We start from the raw sequence: 21,780 nt of genomic DNA, 5'->3' as shown, positions 1-21,780 counted from the left end.
AAATTATCAAAAAGTTAGCTCAGAGTGGATTCTTAAATGGATAGTCCAAGGCTAAAAATTCATAACTGCCCATGAAGTCCATAGGAGCTGCAGGCGATCAGCCCTTTTCAGATTCAGTCCCTAACATGTCTCAGGTTGGGCAACCAAACAATAAGGGACCAGAGATCGGAGGCCGACTTTTGAAAACTTCAGCCCAAGTTGAATTCAATAGGAGCTGAAGGCACTCAAGCAACTCATACAAGCTATTCAGCAAATTGCAAGATCCGGCCTTATGAAAACACTTTGTTTCCATGAGTTGTAGCTTTTTGCAAAACCTGTATTTTATCCTTGAATGTTCACGTGAAAAAAAATCACTCTTCAAATGGCCTAAACTGAAACTCCTGCCTCCCAAAATTATTAGAAATGAAAATACCAATTTGTGGATGGTTATCACAGGAAAAGGGCCTGATCCAGAGTCCATGGATGTCAATGAGAGGCTTTCCGTTCACTTTGATGGACACTGGGTCAGGCTCAGGCTCCTTTTCTCCTTTAAGTCCATATAAATATTTGGTCCATTTTGAAAGAATGAATGGGTTGAAAATATAGATCCTATAATAAAGGCAGACTTTGCCCCATGCTAAAGGTTTCACACATTTCATCTAATAGTCAGCACAGCACAAAGCCATTTTCAGAAGCAAGAAAAAGAAAATCTAGACACCATTTCTACAATCTGACAGGCAGGAAAAATATTTAGTAGAAATGTTAAGAGTAAATTATAGCTGTTTAAGCTAGAATAAAGGACAAAAAACTGCAAAATCTTGCAAAACGGAAACAATGAAGGATTGGACTAGCAAAGGGTTTGCTCTTTAAAAAGAAAAGACAATTGAGGTAACAAAACAAACACACAAATACAAATATCTAAAAATAAGCGTTTTATACATTTTTTGCCAGTGCTTCTCTGAGAGCAAGTTCTTTAAACAGAACTTAACAATTTTACAATTTTTTTAAAAAAAATACGGAATCCTAAAATAGTCCACCAATTCTTACCCAAACTTTCTGTATTTCTACAAAAATAGACACACAAAGAGCTACAAAAACTCTATTCCTGAAAGGATGAGCACTGTAGTCAAGGCACAGTCTTTTCCCTACAATCAAGGCTGTGCATTAAAAAACCCACCAGAATGAACAAAACAAAACACTGTTAAAGGAGGAGCAAAACGGAGTTAAGTTGCACAGCTGCAGCAGGCTCAGATGAGGAAAGAAAGAAAAACAAGTTTTTTTTCTTCTATGTTCTGGGACCCAGAAGTGGCCTGCCAAAGAAAAGGCTCAATAGCAAAACCAGAATGACTAGCTCTTCATCTTCTCCTTAGCGGTGTGTCCTCTGCCCCCGTGCAGAAACTGTCAACAGTTTCAATATCATCATCCCAGCTGTGGGGGACACTAGCTGGTGCTCAGATGCATCTGATCTTCAGAACCAAGAAGATTCTTTGCTCTTGTCCTGATGCTGTAGACCTAGTTTTAGGGAAGGAAAAAAAATGAATTGACATTTGATAAAACATTCCCTTCACCCCAAGAAAGTGAGCTGGGGTATATATATTTCTCAAAATCCTGTATTAATAGTCCATCTATACTACAGCTGTCTTGGGGGGACCTGTTTACAACACTGCTGTCCTCCCAGGATAAGTAAGTATCCCTAAACTGCCTTAGACATCCTTGCATACTTCAGTAATGCTGATAGTTTACACTGAGCAAAACTGTATCATGTTTTAACTTCATTGGGAGTTGTAATCAGTGTAATCTGACAGTGTTGTATTTGTAGTATAGATGGGCCTTCATGGAGCAGAACCAGTTTTCTCACAGAATTAGATCATGGTTCTACTAGAACTTTACCTCTTTTCTAGAACGCCTGATACATTTTAACATTTTAGGATCTCAGAGCCATCTGCAGTTTTTCACCTTGAATAGGGGGTGGCAGGGATTGGGGGGAATTCCAACGGCAGGTGAAAATATTAAGCAATTTCACCTGCAGCACATCAGATTTTTAGCCAAGAATTGCTTGTGCTTTCACACAGGGAAAATAAATGACTTTCAGCTTGAGTTTGGTATGAGTTTCTCTGATATTTTCCTTTATAAACATCAAGGACCAGCCAGTAAATGTGCTGTGCAGGGGCTTTCATGTTATAGCAGTGGAATCTGTGCTGTAATTTGGAATTTATCTAGTCCGGAGGGATTTACTCTTTGCTAGAGTTACATCAGGAGAGAGCTAGCACTTAGACAATACAAAGTGTAGAAAAAATACATACAAAAAAAACCTTACTTCCTAGTTTAGTTATAGCAAAAAATACAAGCTAAGCACTTGCACTCCTATTACTTTAAGCAAGTTGGGGGAGGTAATATCTTTTACTGGACCAACTTCTGTTGGTGAACGAGAAAAGCTTTTGAGCTCCACAGAGCTCTTCCTCAGGTCTGGGAAAGGCACTCAGAGAGTCACAGCTAAATACAAGGTGGACATTAAAAGATCTTTCCCACTATAACCATAAGATGACAGTTATCACCATGAGAAATATTCAGCAGCATTTCTGCTCTATACTGAGCTATAAATAGTATTGTCTTCCTATTTAGTACATGAATAGTGCCACTAACTCATCCGTTGTAAATTCACCACTGGCCTAAGCAGGTGCAAATTCCCATTTGGCTCCAATGGCACTGCACTTTCCTAAGCTCGGGATTTCTTTGGCCATTAGTCTGTAAAAATTAAAGATGGGCCAAAAATGGAACCTCCCATCTGAACATCTTCACATTTCAGGGCTGTGGCTGGTTCCCTAAGGTTGTACCCTCCTGTACAGTTTTTTGGTTTAGCTGTGCCCAAGAACATCCACGTGAGTTTCAGAATTTTAAACTCACAATGTAACATGTATTGGATCAGACCACCACCTCTTTTCCCCATGTATGTATATAGCTAAACTGCTGATGATCAATAGCACCTCAGAAGCCAGCTACAAAGTTACTAGTTATCGCTAGTGGAAGAGAAGAACAATATATTGCACCATCCACCAGATGACTTCAAAGAAGTTTGCATATATTTGTGAAAGCTGCAATTGATAGGTGAGGAAACTGAAGCACAGAGAGGTTTCGTGACTGTGATTATGCCAAGAATAAAACCCAGACTGTCCAACTGTCAGTCCTTTACTTTAATCACCAGCCAAGCACTGATCTTCAGCTTAGCATAAGGATGGTAGAAGTGTGATCCAGGAACAAATACAGCTTACAGACGAGCCAAGTGAAGCATATGCCTACACTAACCTTTAATAAGGAGACTACTGGTCCCAGGGTGCCAGGTCCAGCTGCCCAGATCTGGATCGAACACAGCATGCTGGGACCTGTGGACTCTGCTGGCCACAATGCCATATTAAAGAGGAGGGAGGTTATTGTTTGCTCCATTTTACATCTCCTACCAAATTCTCATTGTTCCCTTCAGTTAGGCAAAGTTTGGTCATCCCTGATTTAAAGCATCTGTCTTTAAACCTGACCCTAAGATTGAGGGACTTGGTTATGTGATGACACTCTCATTTTGTTTAGGTGTCAAATTTTGCTTCCCTGGGAGTCTCTCAAACACACACACACACACACACTTCAAAACCAGCTCTTGTGATTATGTGTTATTTTCCCCTTTTATCTGCAAAAAATATTTTATAAAACAAGAGGGAGTCATTAGCCAGGCAGACACAATTTGAGGGTAAGAAAGTCAAGTACTAAGGGCTACTAAGAGGCAGCAAAAGAGGGTGTGGGGAAAGGAGTTAATATGGTTCTAAAAGCCTTAAAAACAAAGACATATGTTTAAGAGGATGTAGGTTTGTCGACAGAATGCAATAGCAAGAGACTAACTCACTGATCAGCTCCACCCTTTCCACTAGGTGTCTTTGCAGTAAACAGATAGGAATTTTAACATAGATGAGGGAAAGTAATAAAGCCCATGCATCTATAATTCATAACTACTGAAAACAAACCAAAAACTAAAGTTTGACTTATAAATCTTGGGCATGGAACAGTTTACATGCCTTTTCTTCATTATTTCTCCACCTCTTTTACTGGAAGACAATCTGCAGTTCTACCAGCATGCTGTCTCAGTCTAGCCAAGTTTCTGAACAACAGTGCTTTATCCGACAATAGGCTGATTGAGCAAACATTTTTCTTCTTTATAAAAACGTCTTCGCTTGTCTTGCATGACTCAGTATTTCCACATTTGCAGAGAAGTGTCTATCTGTGAAACGCTGGCACTGTGACTAATTACAGCTTGTATTAAAAAATCAGGTCATTTAGAAGAAGTCTAACCCAGCTAGCGAAATTCAAAGACAAAGGGTCAAAATTATGGCAGGTGTAAATGGAGTCAACTCTCCTGAAGACCGTAGGCCATGCTCACTTAAGCATGCATTGAATTTGCCATAGTAGCTCCTATATATTTCCAAAAGGAGGGCTGCATAGGCAGCTGGACAAGGAGATGGAAGACTACATTTTATTTGAAGCAGCAAAGAATCCTGTGGCACCTTTTTTTCCACTACTTGCATCCGAAGAAGTGGGTATTCACCCACAAAAGCTCATGCTGCAAAACATCTGTTAGTCTATAAGGTGCCACAGGATTCTTTGCTGCTTCTACAGAACCAGACTAACATGGCTACCCCTCTGATACTCTACATTTTATTTGCTTAAATTGTATCTTATTCATGTGATCCTCACCTTTAATATTGAGATATAGACCTTAAATACTCTAAAATCCTCTGTTACGTGGGTGCAGGAAATCTCTTCTTCTACTCCCAGAACATCTGTACAGCAGCAGCGCTTCTAGCACATTCTTAAGTGGTAAACAATCCTGTTCCCATTCCCCTTGGGACTACCAATGGTTCTGGAGGCAGCAAAATGAGTATGGGTCCATTGTACAGGTGCATGGATGGACAGGATGAAGGATGCCTACACTCCCTGCATGTTGTACAGCACTGTTCTGCCGCAGGCATGCTGTATCCAGTGCATGGGTGGAGGTGAGGAGTGGATTCTGAGGGTGGGGTTGGTTGGACCACAAGTTCCAGCAGCCATTCCCCAGGACTGGGAATCAGGGCAGTCACAGCTTACTGCAAAGTTGTGACAGCTGTGGAGCAGCTTTGTAGTCTGAGGGGTAGGGTGAGGATTCCCCATTCTCCTGGGACTGTGCCTAGGTGCACAGCCAAGTTGCTGGACCTGCACATAGACAGGGATTTAATCCAAGCAAAAGTCTCAAAGATGCCCACTAGGGGTCATGGCCTAGTCAATGGCCTCTCTTTACATAGGCAGTGATCTGCAGCAAGTTCTTGCAGGCTATTCTGTTAGAGCCTGATATAAAGCTTATTGAAGTCAAGGGAGCAGAGACTCAGGACGAGTTGCACATAACGCACCATAACAGTAGTGAGTCAGTTTCCTTCAAATTCTATGTCTTGGGCTCTCAAAACTTCAGTAGGGCACTATTCACCGAAGGCCAGCAGTTTATAATGTATTAAGAGATTTTGATTTTGCTTAAAAATTGTTTAAGAAAAAACCCACAGTGCTAAAGTGGAAGTTTATAGGTGTGTTAATTTTCAGCACAACATGTGGGGATTAAACTACATTTAATGGGAGTGAGGTACCTAATGCCCCTCCCCACCCCCCGCACCCCTCAGCATCACACTAAAACTGAATCCAAGAAAGTGTAAGAAGATGTGCAAAACAGAGATCAGTACTTTACTGAATCATTGTTCATGGAGCTAACAATGTTCTGAATCACAAATTCCCAGGGTGTTGATAACACTGCTCTACAGCCAAAATGCTTCTGAAATAAATGTAGTCAAACTTTACTAATTCTGGGTCACTGAGAACAAAAATGATGCTTAAAATTGTTGATTGGCTCTAGTTTTCAAGATATGCTATTGGGTCAGTATATATGACCCTTGACTTGGGAATGGCGGAGGATAAGTGAGTTATAAAGGGAAGGGATCTCAATTTAAACCAGAAATGACTAAAATACATCTTTGACTGGATCTATGAAGTATCAGAGGGGTAGCCGTGTTAGTCTGGTTCTGCAGAAGCAGCAAAGAATCCTGTGGCACCTTATAGACTAACAGACGTTTTGCAGCATGAGCTTTCGTGGGTGAATACCCACTTCTTCAGATGCAAGTGGGTTTTGCATCTGAAGAAGTGGGTATTCACCCACGAAAGCTCATGCTGCAAAACGTCTGTTAGTCTATAAGGTGCCACAGGATTCTTTGCTGGATCTCTGAATAAATCTATGACTGGGTTTGGACAGTACTTGCTTTTTAGGCAAAACAATGAATGATGCAATCTGAAGCTGGTATTGCATCATACATGATATGAATTGCATCATGTTATTCCTAGAAGACATGGATGATGCAATCATAACGAAGCTTACATCACTCTGCTGAACAAATTGCCCTATATCAGCTCTAGAAATCATACAGTGTCATGCTCTCTCATTTGTCAGTGTTTGATTTTGCAAAGGGACACATTTCTGTTTAGCCAAAGTGAGCAGAGATGCCTCGTACTTGTGTGAACAGTGCAGATAACTTCTGCTATGTTTGTGGTGAAGTGACTTTTGCATCACAAAAGCGCAGTATAACCACTATGGTTAAGAAAGCCTATCACCTTTATTTTGGCTGCAAAATTGGAGATCAGGACAAGAGGTGGGCCCCACACATATGCTGCAACACTTGTGCAACAAATCTTCACCAGTGGTTGAACAGGAAAAGGAAATCTATGCCTTTTGCAGTGCCAATGATTTGGAGAGAGCCAACAGATCATACCAGCAATTGTTACTTCTGCATGGTGCCTCCAGTTGGGAATGGTGTGTCAAAGAAGAAAAAGTGGACTGATCCAAACATTCCATCAGCTATACGCCCAGTACCCCACGGAGAAGGACTGCCGGTTCCTGATGCACCAGAATCATTCTCACTTGAGTCAGACGAGGAAGAGGAAGAGGATGAAACTTCTGGTCCTGAACCATCAATGTCACAGGACCCACATTTTCTCCCATCCTCCTCCTCTGAACCATACTTCATAACACAAGGTGAACTGAATGACCTTGTCAGGGATTTGGAACTACCCAAGAGTAAGGCAGAGCTGTTGGGCTCCAGACTACAGCAGTGGAATCTCCTGGCAGGTGATGTTAGGGTTTCCATGTTCCGTGACCGTCAAAAGGATCTTGTCCCATTCTTCTTCATGGAAGGTGATCTTGTAGCCTGCAACAACATCGATGGTGTGATGGCAGCCCTCAACATCGTTCACGATCCAGATGAGTGGAGACTGTTCATTGATTCATCGAAGACGAGTCTTAAAGCTGTTTTACTGCATAATGGCAATGTTTTGCCATCAATTCCAGTTGGTCATGCAGTCCATATGAAGGAAACCTATGACAACATGAAACAACTTTTGAGGTGCATAAACTCTGACCAACATCAGTGGCAGCTTTGTGGCGATTTGAAAGTTGTTGCTCTCTTGCTTGGTCTGCAGACTGGATACACAAAGTACTGCTGTTTTCTCTGCGAATGGGATAGTCGTGCAAGAGATTCCCACTACATCAAGAAAGATTGGCCACTCCGACAGTCATTGGAGCCTGGGAGGAAAAGTGTTCAGCATCCACCACTTGTTGAATCAAGGAAGATTTTGTTACCACCCTTACACATCAAGCTAGGTCTGATGAAGAACTTTGTCAAGGCCATTGACAAAACACAAGCAACTTTCAAGTACTGCCGTGGAAAATTTCCAAGGTTAAGTGAAGCTAAGATAAAGGAAGGTGTCTTTGTTGGTCCTCAGATTTGTGAACTTCTTCGAGATGATGCATTTGACCATGCACTGCGTGGCAAGGAAAAGACGGCATGGAAAACCTTCCAGTTAGTGGCAATAAATTTTCTCGGAAACAACAAGGAAGACAACTACAGGTTGTTGGTGGAAAACCTCCTCAAGGCATACAAAAGCCTTCATTGCAACATGTCACTAAAGATACATTTTTTGCACTCTCATCTAGATTTTTTTTCCACCGAACTGCGGAGCAGTGAGCGACGAGCACGGCGAGCGATTTCACCAGGACATTGCAACAATGGAGAAACGCTATCAGGGCAAATGGAGCCCATCAATGCTTGCAGACTATTGCTGGACAGTGACAAGAGATGCTCCATTTAATGAATACAAGAGACAAGCCAAGAAGCGCCGAGTAGACACTGAATAGGACTAAACTATGTACATAATAGTTTTTTGCCTTTTGTTTCATAATAAATTTTAGTTAGATAACCCTTTTGCTGATTTTTAAAGTGTTACATAAACAGGACAGGTGAAATATTATCATGTAAAGCAACCATAAACACATGAAAAGACCTAGGTTTACAATTTATGATTAAAACTCTACTATCTACACAATATACATAGACATAAAATGTAAAAACTTAAATATCTTAGAAACAGTAGCCAATCAGTTGTTTTAATTGTCATATTTGAATTCAGCACATCAAAATACATAATAAATAGCACATTTTATCTCTGAAGCAGACAACTTCTCAAAAATTGTAGACCAGTGTAATATACAAAAGACTCTTCATGACTTTAGTCACTGAAGTTTTTTGGCACCATCTACTCATGAGTCCAGAGATCTGACTCAGAACAGCAGAATTGCAGCAGTGTTGCTGGTATTGGTAAGGTTACAGGTTGGTCTTCTCTGGTGATCAGAACACCCTCATTCAACATAATTCAGCATGAAGAATTTTGCAAAATATTTTTTTATAATCACATGTGACTGCAGCAAAAGAAGTGTGGCCCACAGTAATTATTAGGAAAAGAAGAACTGCTTAAATTGCATGCCTATAAAATGTATGCCAAATTATTTTTTATATTAAAAATTTAAAGCTCATGGGATGTGACACTTGACCACTATAGAGGTAGATGTCCTTCTTTTCACCAAAGAGGTACAAGCAATGACAGCTAGAGTTCAAGTTTTCCTGTCAATATGCCTCTATCCTGTTCTGGATGGACCATCTCTCTGTAAGAGGTTAGTTCATTCTCCACGGCCATTGAGTTCGTCGCCTCTCTGCTGATACTGCCAGCATGTTTGCCAATTAATGCCAAATGTCATTATCCTTACCCTTATCCACTTAGAGTCAATTTTCAGGTAGGCCCCTGAACAGTCGCCAATTGATATAAACTTTGTTGCTGCCAGCCTGAGCTAGATGTGAACTACTGATTTAGAAGTGAAAAGCTCCATATGCCATTACTATTCTCCTGGGCAGCACACTCCTCTTCCCATAAAAAGTAATAAAAGGATAAAAAGTAAGGTAGTTATAGTCAACCCATGGCCTTAGAATGACATAGCTTTGAGGCTGCATATGAGGCTCTGGGGGAGTGCAAGCACATGATTAAAGCTCCTTTGCTCTGCTTGATCTCATGCAGAATGCCACTCACAAGAGCACTCTCCCATTCCACACAACTCAGGCAAAGCCGGAGGAATCAGTTCCAAGCCATGCCCTTTCCAACAACAAAGTGGGTAGAAGGGAAGAAAAGAGAGAGAGAGAAAATATTGAATAAAGTCATAGAGAAAAGATAATCATGATGCAACATCCTCCCATTGCCTTTCAATGTCTTCATTGTGTCAATACACAACTATGTTGAGTCATGATGATGCAAATATTGCAATACAATGTTAGACTGAGCCATGAGCCATTACTCTGTGTCCCCGCCCGAACCCCCCCGTTTATAAAGGGTTATACATAGTGCTTAATTTGTGCCAGGGCTTGCCAGGGCTCAGCCCTGGCACCTGTAGGCTTGGCAATTCATAGCCCCAGCACCTCTGGGCTTTCTGCATCAGTTATGAAAATAATTAAATAATTGCTTGAGCCCCGGAACCTCTTTCATTACAAATTAAGCACTGGCTATACACCAAACTGGGGACATTCCAGTGACTTTGCATGATTGTGTTTACAGCATATGGCATTCTGAATAGTGAGAGGTAAGTAAAACATCTGTCAGTTTGAATCCTGATGTTTCTGGCCCGATTAAACTAGTAAGGAGGTGCCAAGCTCTATGACCTACGTTGCACAGTTAGCACTCTGTTCTCAAAGAAAAGAGTGAAAGCAATTGGTAGGTTAAAACTAAAAGTTTAAAATGAAAATAAATAAATACATAAATAAGTAAAATAAAAACCAAATAGTTGGCAAATCAGCTTCCCACCAGTTTGCATTAAATACAAACAATCCGGACCTATGGAGTAATCCACACCATGATAAAAAAAAATTGTTTTCCTGATCTATGCTTCTTTAAATAACTCCCTATATCATCCTCAGAAAGTTGAGTCAACTGCCTGACTTCATGACTGTTGGAATTGCTATCATGCTGAATCAGCCCACTAGTCTATCATTGGCAATAGCAATTTGCTGATGCTTCAGAAGGAGGTAAAACCCCCTCATTAATGTAACTTGCCTAAAACCACATCATATGAGGAGGAAAATATTTGTTCCCAATCCTGGCAGATTATCAATTTACAATGTGAAACATAATTACCCTTGTATCATCTACACTGCTGCAGATGCTACTAATGTCCATAAAATTGTCCAGTACTTTAAAGAATCCTGTTATGCTATTTTTCTTAATTTCTTGAGGCAACAAGTACATAAGAACGACCTTACTGGATCAGACCAAAGGTCCATCTAGCCCAGTATCCTGTCTTCCGATAGTGACCAATGCCAGGTGCTTCAGAGGGAATGAACAGAACAGAAAATCAAGTGATTCATCCTCTGTTGCCCATTCCCAGCTTTTGGCAAACACGGGTTAGGGACACCATCCCTGCCCATCCTGGTTAATAGCCATGATGGACCTATCCTTCATGAACTTATCTAGTTCTTTTTTTAACACTGTTATAGTCGTGATGAAGCACAGTTTGACTATATGTTGCATAAAGGAGGGTTCTGGCTGGGGTCTGCTGAGTTGCAATAGTTAACATAGGAGACAGAGAGAAAGAAATGTTAAAGAGATTTTTAGCAGTTGACTTTAGCTTAATTATAATTGGGTTTTGGTTTCATGTTATTTTGACTGAAAAAGATCCGACAGTGTGTTCATCTGGCACAAGTCTTTCCCACCTGTTCTTTTTCCCCCGACACACATTAAACAAAGTAAGAGAGTGGATCATATTCTAGCAAATAGATCAATCAACCAGAGGTATGAAAAACCCTCCCTCAACTGAAATCCAAACAAACATCTCAAGGAAAGGGGAGCTGGAGGAACCTAATATTTCTTCAGTGACATAATTGCATGGAAGGGAATCCAAAAGTAACATATGGTCTGCACTGCTGTTGACAGATAACAGATCAGATAAACACCCATCCAAGAAGGAAGAGCATGACAGTATAAATGAGCTCTATGATAGTAATCGGTCATTAGTGCCCTGCACACATGCTCCCATACAGATGCTAACAGTGGTGCTAGACTGCTACTGAAATTGAAGTTCCGCTACAAGAAGGTGTAGCTACACTACAGCCTGTGGGTCAAGTGTGACCTGTAGTACAGTAACTCCTCGCTTAACGTTGTAGTTATGTTCCTGAGAAATGCTACGTTAAGCAAAACGATGTTAAGCGAATCCAATTTCCCCATAAGAATTAATGCAAATGGGGGGGTTAGGCTCCAGGGATATTTTTTTTTGCCAGATAAAAGACATCATATATATATACAGTGTAAGTTTTAAACAAACAATTTAATACTGTACATAGCAATAATGATTGTGAAGCTTGGCTGAGGTGGTGAAGTGAGAGGGTGGAGAAGGGTGGGATATTTCCCAGGGAATGCCTTACTGCTAAATGGTGAACTAGCACTCGGCTGAACCCTCAAGGGTTAACATATTGTTGTTAATGTAACCTCACACTCTACAAGGCAGCATGAATGGAGGAAGGGGAGACAGCATGGCAGAGAGAGACAGAGACACACACTCTCTGTGTGTGTGTGTGTGTGTGTGTGTGTGTGTGTGTGTGAGAGAGAGAGAGAGTGAGAGAGAGATGTGCACTCCCCCTTTAAGTACACTGACCCCACTGCCTTTTTAACAGGGGTAGCCCTGTTAGTCTGTATCAGCAAAAACAAGGAATCCTTGTGATACCTTCTAAGGTGCTATAAGGATTCCTCCTTGTTTTTGCCTTTTTAAGTAGATCAGCAAGTTGAGACAGCAGCTGTTGCCAGCAAGCTCCCTCCATCCTCAGCCATCGTGTCCCCCTCTGCTCTGTGGATGGAGTAGAGGAGTGGGGGGCAGGAGCGGGGGGGGACACACCCCGACATTAGCACCCCTCTCCCCCCAACCCTCCCCGAAGAAGGCTGCAAACTGTTCCATTTTACAGAAGGTAGGTGTGGCAATCAGGCCCCCCATGTACAATGACTACATAAACTTCCTGGGCACTTCTTTATGAATTCATTCATTATTTCCTGCAAGATTTTTTTTTAAAAAAACAAAATGCTTCTTGTACATCATTTGGCTGGGTCGGGCCAAATGCTATGGGCCCAGTTCCTACTGAAAGTCAGTGAGAGCATCAGTAGGAAGAAGTCACAATTAGAAAGTATTTGAAAGATTTGATTAGAGGCTCTGATTTAAGTGCAGAGAATCTATTTAGTCACTGCAAATAACTCCAGTTAGTCAAGCCACAGAAATGAGCAGATCACCTTACCTGTGTCAAACCCGAAGCTTGGCACGATGTCCACTGTTCCGTGAAAGGCTCCAGCCCATGCTGAGGTAGCACTGGTGACAGTAGTAGGATCTGTCTTTGTCATGTCACACTGTGGAGCAGGAATCCTGGCTGCACGTACTGAAGGCATCAATAGGGATCCATACCGTGGGTCAAGATGAGAGCCAGGATGGTGATGATGCATGTGTGGATGGGGGTGATGGTGATGCATGTACACATCATGCATGTGTGCATATGAAGGGCTAACCTGAGATGCTAAAGGATAATGCCAGGATTCTGATGCAGTAGAGGGAGGAGGTGGGGCAGTCTGATGAAGGCCATGTCCTGGCCAGCTGCTTGGGTCTGCTGTTGGGAAGGTGCCTGGTGCAGTGACTGGGAAGTCAGGATGGACTCCACTCAAGCATGGCGGAGGTGGAGGCTGATAAGAGCTGGTCCAAAATGAAGCTGGAAAACTGCTCCGTTGGCTTGAAATTGTTGAGCTCTCTGGAAAAAAAAAGTATAAATACTGAAAGCAATTGACAGATTAGAACTACCAGTTAAAAACAAAAACACAGCACAAGTAGTGGGTGAAGTAGCTTGCCACCAGTTTGCATTGCACAGGAACAAGTCAGGACCTGTGGAGTAGTCCATACGATGCTCATCAAATGGTCTTTCTGATCTATCCTTCCTTAAATAAGAAGTTAGATTAAGAACAGGAGTACTTGTGGCACCTTAGAGACTAACAAATTTATTTGAGCATAAGCTTTTGTGGGCTATAGCCCACTTCATCGGATGCATGCAGTGGAAAATACAGACCTAAAAGTCGCAATATTACAACAAAAAACCTTCAAAAACAGACTCCAGTGATAGACTGCTGAATTGGAATTAATTTGCAAAATGGACACCATTGAATTATGCTTGAATAAAGACTGGGAGTGGATGGGTCATTACACAAAGTAAAACTATTTCCCCATGTTTATTTCAAACCCCCCACACACACACACACTGTTCCTCACACCTTCTTGTCAACTGCTGCAAATGGACCATTTTGATTATGACTACAAAAAGTTTGTTTCTCTCCTGCTGGTAATAGCTCACCTTAACTGATCACTCTCATTAGAGTCTGTATGGTAACACCCATTGTTTCATGTTCTCTGTGTGTATATATATATTTTCCTACGGTATTTTCCACTGCATGCATCCGATGAAGTGGGCTGTAACCCACGAAAGCTTATGCTCAAATAAATTTGTTAGTCTCTAAGGTACCACAAGTATTCCTGTTCTTTTTGCGGATACAGACTAACATGGTTGCTACTCTGAAAGTTAGATTAATATATCTCAAGGACAGCAGGAACCCTTATGATCATCCAGTTTGATCTCCTGTACATCACAAGCCATGGAATCTCACCCAATGATTCTTGCATCAAGCTCACAATTTCTGTCTGAACTAGAGCAAATAACTTAGACAGAATCCAGTCTTCATTTAGAGACTTTGAGTGACTGAGAATCCACCACTACTGCAAGCAAGGGCGGCCAACCTGAGTCTGAGAAGGAGTCAGAATTTATCAATGTACATTGCCAAAGAGCCACAGTAATACATCAGCAGCCCCCCATCATCTCCCTCTCCACCACTCCCAGTGCCTCCCGCTCACTGACAGTCCCGCCGATCAGCCCCTCCCTCCCCGCACCTCCTGATCAGTTGTTTTGTGGCATGCAAGAGGCTCGGGGAGGGGGAGGTGAGAGGGCACAGCGGGCTTGGGAGGGGCGGGAAGGGGTAGAGTGGGGGCAGAGCCTGTGGCAGAGCCAGGGGTTGAGCAGTGAGCAGCCTCTGGCCCATTGGAAAGTTGGCGCCTGTAGCCCCAGCTCCGGAGTCGGTGCCTATACAAGGAGCCACATATTAACTTCTGAAGAGCTGCACGGGGCTCTGGAGCCACAGGATGGCCACCTCCGGTATAAAGCTTTTCTTAGATGGTGAATAGAGATGTCTGAAATAGACATTTGCTACTGGTTCTGTATATGGATAATGGCAGGATAAAAGATCTTGTTAAATTGATTACCTTGTTAAATTGGTGGGGTAGATCATGCATAATACATCTTACGTTAATTCCTTATAGAATTGCAATTTGGCTCTAAGTCTAGTGTATGAATGCTGTTATCCTGCAACTTTACTAAAAATAAGGTATGCACCTCAAAAGCTGCATGCAAAATAAATCTGTGTTTTCATATTCTGAGTCCTCTCTCTGTAAAGTTACCAACAAGAACTTTAGTTTGTTACACACCTTTGGGTGAACTCCAGCTATAAAGTACGTTAATAGGACAAACCATTTAATTGGAAGTGGATTCAAAATTCTGAAATAAAAGACCTATCTACATTCACAATTGGGGTTCAATTTATGCTTAACGAGAATTCCAATACCATTGTATCATAAAATCACATTTTAAAATTCCCTCTTTATAAGCAGTGGTTAGTGTTTTTGATGCAGTGACTAACACCTCCAATCTACTGGCTTTCTTGTCAAAAACTCACATTTTTAAGTATCACTTATAAGAATAGCCCCATTTTGAATACAGGGGGTTTTTGGCCAAAGATTGAAATACTTTCAAATATGGGACTCCACCATGTTATGAAAGAACACAGTCATAAAAATATCCCATGGAGGAAAAAAGGTTGGTGAAGTTTTATGTTTGACCGGTCAGGGAATCCTCTGTGCCCCATATAAAGTTTATAACAATGCTTATATTAATTGAGAACTATTCATTTTTTACCAGGATCCCCAAAGAGACTTGTGTGAAGACTTCATTAAAAATGAATAGATGCTTCAAAAACCATTAAACTGCACTCTGCTTACTTAAAAAAAAACAGTCTTAAAAATAAAAATTGTAAAATACTTTGTCTGTCTGTCTGCACCATTAAGACATATTTATGGGCTGATTCAAGGTCCATTAGAATCCTTCTGTTGACTTCAGTGGCTTTGAATCTAGCCACTATTAATAACTTTAGCTTATTGTATATGAAATAACTTCTATAATTGTTCGTTCATTTGTTTTTTTGGCAAACACTATATGCACAAAAGCAAAAGTTACCTTCATGCCAGACTGCTTTGAATGTTACAGGGCTATTTAGTAAAATACTCCATGTGTCTTTATTTAATAGGGCTGCATTCCATTTTTATTTTTATTTTTTTTGTAATCTTCTCCTAAAGCACCTGGTATTAGAAGATCATAAAGTGCATCAAAAATATGACTGATGTAAGCCTCACTAAACCCCTGGGACATAGGTATTGTCTCCGTTTTACAAATGGGCATACCAAGGTAGAGAGTTTAAATAACTTGCCTGGAGAGTTGGCAACAGAGTTTAACTTTTTCTTGCACCCATATATTCTCCCCTGTGACTGTATTCCTCACTCCCACTGCTTCATTCTCATTACTAGATAATACACCCTTATTTTATTCAGTTCATTGCCAGTATTTTGAGGAATCCATCCCTGTTTTTGGGTGTGTGTGTGTTGGAAATACTGCGGCTCTCATCAATGCTGACAGGCTCCAAATCTGAACAAACCCATAAAACAAACAAACAAAACATACACATACACAAAACCAAACAAATTAATGTTCAACTACTAGGCTTCCCTTGGATAATTCAGGTTACTAACAATGGGGCAAAAACCTTCAACCACTACATTACCAAGCTGGCTGAATTAATGATGGCAAAAAGTTTTAATATAATTGATCTACAACAGGTATCGAGTAGATCAAATATCTGGTTGTTGCAATGCAGTTCCCACTGAACAAGTCCACCAATGGCAGTAGTTGGCTCTTGTTGTCAGACTCAGTTGAGAGTTCCAGGGACAGAATGGTCCAGGGAGGTCTCTGGTGGACAAGGTGGTTCCTACCACTCAGACTGGAAATGTATCAGTGGAGAAGTTTGCACTTCTGCTGCACATGCTGTCACTGCTATGTGGATAAACAGGAGAACTATCAAGCCAGCATTTTTTATGAGCACTATGTAAGCAAATGACACTACCAACAAAAATGTCTATTATACATTGTATGAGCCTTTCAGTTGAGCCACATCCCAAAATAGCACACATGGGAATGTCGTTTTCCACTGTAGTTGAAAGTTGTTCTTTCCCCTCACTTTTCAGAATGAGTGAGCATAACCAATAGTCTTTACAGACACTACAGTGTCAGATACCTATGAAAGAACCTACATCCTAAGGTGGCATTTTAATGGTGAGACAATCATTTGGGCAGGGGAGGTGTCAATTTGGCCATCTGGTTGATGTCAACCTGACACTGTCCCTATGAAAGAAAACAAAAATACCAATCAGCTTACATTGGCCTCCATAAAAAAAAACCAAACAAAACACAAACCATTTGCCAACGGATATACCACAGTTACCACAGTCATTTCCTTTTCTAAATATGAGGGGAGAGGTGCCAAGAGGACTGCAATATCTGAGATACCAGAGTGGTAAACTAATGGAAATTGTTAACTTTTTAATGGTGGTCAGCATGCAGTGCATTGCACTGAAAACATACCAGGCTTCCATGCTAAGAAAGGAGACAATTCTTTTTAGACTTCTCTGCAGTACAATAATACTCTTCAGTTACTGCTACCTGAGAAAAACTTTCAGTTATAAAGAATAATGGGAAAAAATACCATTAATCTTAAAAACTTCTTCCAATGTCTATGCCCAAGATTTCAGGGAATTTTAAAGAACCTGTGTTATTCAGATTTCTTAAGAACAAAAATATCTGACACTGGTGCTAAATTAATTTTGGTTCAAACTAATAAATGATTTTCTTATAGATTCATTTGACATTCAAAAGGATAAGAGTTGTCACTTTGGGGAGGATGCCTTGTATTTTGCACTCTTTCTTACTGATGCAAAATACAAGGCATCCTCCCCAAAGCGGCAACCCTTATCCTTTTGAGTGCAAAACTCAGTGCAAAACTCAATTCACAACTAGTGCGTCGCCCCCATCTTGAAAGCAGGAGCTCTTTAAATATTTCCTGGATCCAACTGTTATGCCTCATTCAGGATTCAGAAGAGATAATGCAGGAAGAATAATGTACAATACACTCCTACCCACTCCCAATTTTTTCTATGTATCGTTCAACAAGGCAATTATAAATGCACTGCTTATCAAGGAGTTTGTTGACTAAGTAATTGAACGAAACTCCAAAGTACCCTTGATTATTATTAATAATGTTAACATCTCCAACCTAACAAAGCATCAACTTCCTCCATACAAACTAATATGCATTAGCTAACTAGAGCACATTAACCTTAATGAATGAACTGGAAGATTGAAATATCAGAGTGACTATCTGTTTTCCTTCTTTCAAACTAGTATGCTGAGACATTAGTTTGGGCATGACAAAAATCCATTTTATCCTAATTTCTCTTGAAAAACAAGTATGCTACTTATTTCTCTGACTATAAACTGCAGAATCAAAGAGCTCTTTTCAGCATTCCACTGGGGCACCTTTACTCTAGCTGGGCTGGTGCAAAGGAGCCAGAAGAGATGCATACCCTCCTTTTCCTCCTCCATCCATGGAATAAATTCAGAGCAGAAGGATCTTTGCAACAGCACTGATTACATGGGGTATTCTGTGTTAAAAGGCAATACTGGATGAGGCATTTTTATGCTGGGCTATTCTGTACCCCTGCAAAGCTCCATAGGGGCCATGGATACAGCTGATCAGGAATTAGTTTTGAGATTTGAAAAAAAAATCCTATTCTGTACTGGGACAAACTCAGCCCTTTCAAAATTTTTATGAACTTCCCCTCCACAAAAAAGTCAGACCAAAACACCCCAGAATATCCTAGAGCCCAGTAGTCAGGGCTTTCACCTGTGAGGTGGGAGACACAGGGTCCAGTCTCTGCTCCATATGATTTGGAGCACGGACTTGAACCCACAGTCTTCCACATCTCAGATGAGTGCCGTGACCACCAGGATTTTGGCTATTCTGGGGCACATGTGTCTGTCTGTTTCCCTCTCTCATCCTGGACTTGAGAAATCTTCCCAATTAAAGTTTTGTCAAAACTGACCCTTTCCCGCAAAAAAGGTTCTGTGGGTTCGGTTTCTATGAATTGGCATTTTTGACACAAGAAGTTGGAAAATTCCCAACCAGCTCTAGTCCTGGAACCATCTAGAAGTGCTGGAGAAGAAGTGAAGGGCATATGATGCCATAGATGTGACAGGCTCTTCCCACCCAGCACAGGATGTGTGAGGTCTGCATGCAGACAGTCTCCTCTGTGCACTGATCTTTGGGAAGTAGTGTGATCACATACTTAAATGTTTATAGTTGGCTGGGAGGATAAGATGGCTGTTTACAAGTATTTAACTCTTCATCTTTCTTTGTAACTATGGGCTTCATCCTATTCCCATGCAAATCAATGGAAAAACTCCCATTAACTTTAATAGTGCAGGATGAACTCCTACTTTCTTCCAGCTCCCCAATCATTTTGGCTGTCTTCTGCTGAACTCCCACCCATTTGTTGATGTCTTTCTGGCAAGATTGTCCTTGCGCATTATTTTCCTTTTCTCAGTGGTATTCAAAAATCCTCTCTTTTATCAACCGTGAATTTCATTAATGTGCTGTTTGTTCCTTCTTCCAGATCATTAATTAAGATGTCAAACATGATCAGGCCCAACACAGATCCCCGTGGTATCTCACTCACCCAACTTGATATGTCGCCATTTCTCACCACCCATGGCTTACAGCCCTTCTGCCAATTTCAATACACATCACAAGATGATTTCAGTTACTTTTGTCTTAATTATATTTGTCTTCATCCGCTAATTTTGTAACCCTATCAAAACAAGCAATCTAGTTTGTCTGGCAAGATCTGCTCTTTATAAAACTCACACTGCTTGTTTGTTCATCCCTGTACAGACACATAATTTATGTACTTATTTAGCCCATGTTACTATCATATATGAACACCTCACAATCTCCATTGCATTTTTAACCCTTCTGCCAGGTGGAGCCCGCAGCAAACAAGGCATGGTTTAATATCTAGGGGTTCCTTTTCAACAGCATAACACAGAACCGGCTCGAGCCTCGACCCAGTAACCTGGGAAAATTACACACCACCCATGATCACCTCTGAGAGGCGATATTTCCCCACTCGCAAGCACAGGGTCTGAGTGCCAAAAAGAAACTTTTAATGAAAGGAGGGAAGTCACCAGAAAATTAGGGAAAATACCACAAGCAGGATTCATAATCATAAAACGGTGAGCAGGACACCCACCCCAGCGTGCGTGGGGCAGTGCCTTCTGCCTTAGAATCATAGAATCATAGAATATCAGGGTTGGAAGGGACCTCAGGAGGTCATTTAGTCCAACCCTTGCTCAAAGCAGGACCAATTCCCAACTAAGTCATCCCAGCCAGGGCTTTGTCAAGCCTGACCTTAAAAACCTCTAAGGAAGGAGATTCCACCACCTCCCTAGGTAACCCATTCCAGTGCTCCACCACTCTCTGAGTGAAAAAGTTTTTCCTAGTATCCAACCTAAACCTCCCCCACTGCAACTTGAGACCATTACTCCTTGTTCTGTCATCTGCTACCACTGATTACATTCTAGATCCATCCTCTTTGGAACCTCCTTTCAGGTAGTTGAAAGCAGTTTTAAATCCCCACTCATTCTTCTCTTCTGCAGACTAAACAATCCCAGTTCCCTCAGCCTCTCCTCATAAGTCATGTGCTCCAGCCCCCTAATCATTTTTGTTGCCCTCCGCTGGACTCTTTCCAATTTTTCCACATCCTTCTTGTAGTGTGGGGCCAAAACTGGACACAGTACTCCAGATGAGGCCTCACCAATGTCGAATAGAGGGGAATGATCACATCCCTCGATCTGCTGGCAATGCCCCTACTTATACAGCCCAAAATGCCGTTAGCCTTCTTGGCAACAAGGGCACACTGTTGACTCATATCCAGCATCTCGTCCACTGTAACCCCTACGTCCTTTTCTGCAGAACTGCTTCCTAGCCATTCGGTCCCTAGTCTATAACAGTGAATGGGATTCTTCCATCCTAAGTGCAGGACTCTGCACTTATCCTTGTTGAACCTCATCAGGTTTCTTTTGGCTTAGTCCTCTAATTTGTCTCGGTCCCTTTGTATCCTATCCCTACCCTCTAGCATATCTACCACTCCTCCAAGTTTAGTGTCATCTGCAAACTTGCTGAAAGTGCAGTCCACGCCATCCTCCAGATCATTAATGAAGATATTGAACAAAACTGGCCCCAGGACCGACGCTTGGGGCACTCCACTTGAAATCGTCTGCCAACTAGACATGGAGCCATTGATCACTACCCATTGAGCCCGACGATCTAGCCAGCTTTCTATCCACCTTATAGTCCAATCGTCCAGCCCATACTTCTTTAACTTGCTGGCAAGAATACAGTGGGAGACCATATCAAAAGCTTTGCTAAAGTCAAGGAATAACACATCCACTTCTTTCCCCTCATCCACAGACCCAGTTATCTCCTCATAGAAGGCAATTAGGTTAGTCAGGCATGACTTGCCCTTGGTGAATCCATGCTGACTGTTCCTGATCATTTTCCTCTCCTCTGAGTGTTTCAGAATTGATTCCTTGAGGACCTGCTCCATGATTTTTCCAGGGACTGAGGTGAGGCTGACTGGCCTGTAGTTCCCCGGATCCTCCTTCTTCCCTTTTTTAAAGATGGGCACTACATTAGCCTTTTTCCAGTCATCCGGGACCTCCCCCGTTCGCCATGAGTTTTCAAAGATAATGGCCAATGGCTCTGCAATCACATCCGCCAACTCCTTTAGCACCCTCGGATGCAGTGCATCCGGCCCCATGGACTTGTGCTCGTCCAGTTTTTCTAAATAGTCCCAAACCACTTCTTTCGCCACAGAGGGCTGGTCACCTTCTCCCCATACTGTGCTGCCCAGTGCAGCAGTCTGGGAGCTGACTTTGTTCGTGAAGGCAGAGGCAAAAAAATCACTGAGTACATTAGCTTTATATTCATGCCTTATGTTCTTGAGTTCTGCAACCAACAATTCCTTTTCTGTGCCCCTTTCTGCTCCCTAACCATACCCCACTCATAGTGGTTGTCCTTTGTCAGTGA

The 21,780-nt window shown here is 41.7% G+C and overlaps 1 protein-coding gene across 1 annotated transcript in view; it reads right to left on the bottom strand.

Annotated features, from left to right (window-relative positions):
- Positions 1-913: 913 nt before the first annotated feature.
- Positions 914-21,780, bottom strand: part of VGLL3 (vestigial like family member 3) — a 51,552-nt gene continuing 30,685 nt past the window's right edge. The window contains exons 3-4 of the mRNA XM_044994819.1: positions 12,681-13,181; positions 914-1,491 (exon numbers count right to left, since the gene is read on the bottom strand). Coding sequence (XP_044850754.1) covers positions 1,448-1,491; positions 12,681-13,181 — 545 coding nt within the window. The 3' untranslated portion in view covers positions 914-1,447. The remainder of the gene's footprint in view (positions 1,492-12,680; positions 13,182-21,780) is intronic.

Source organism: Mauremys mutica, chromosome 1 (assembly GCF_020497125.1).
Source record: "Mauremys mutica isolate MM-2020 ecotype Southern chromosome 1, ASM2049712v1, whole genome shotgun sequence".
In the NCBI taxonomy this organism is placed as follows: Eukaryota; Metazoa; Chordata; order Testudines; family Geoemydidae; genus Mauremys; species Mauremys mutica.
Note: the sequence above shows the minus strand (reverse complement) of the source record. Positions and strands in the feature narration are given on the sequence as shown.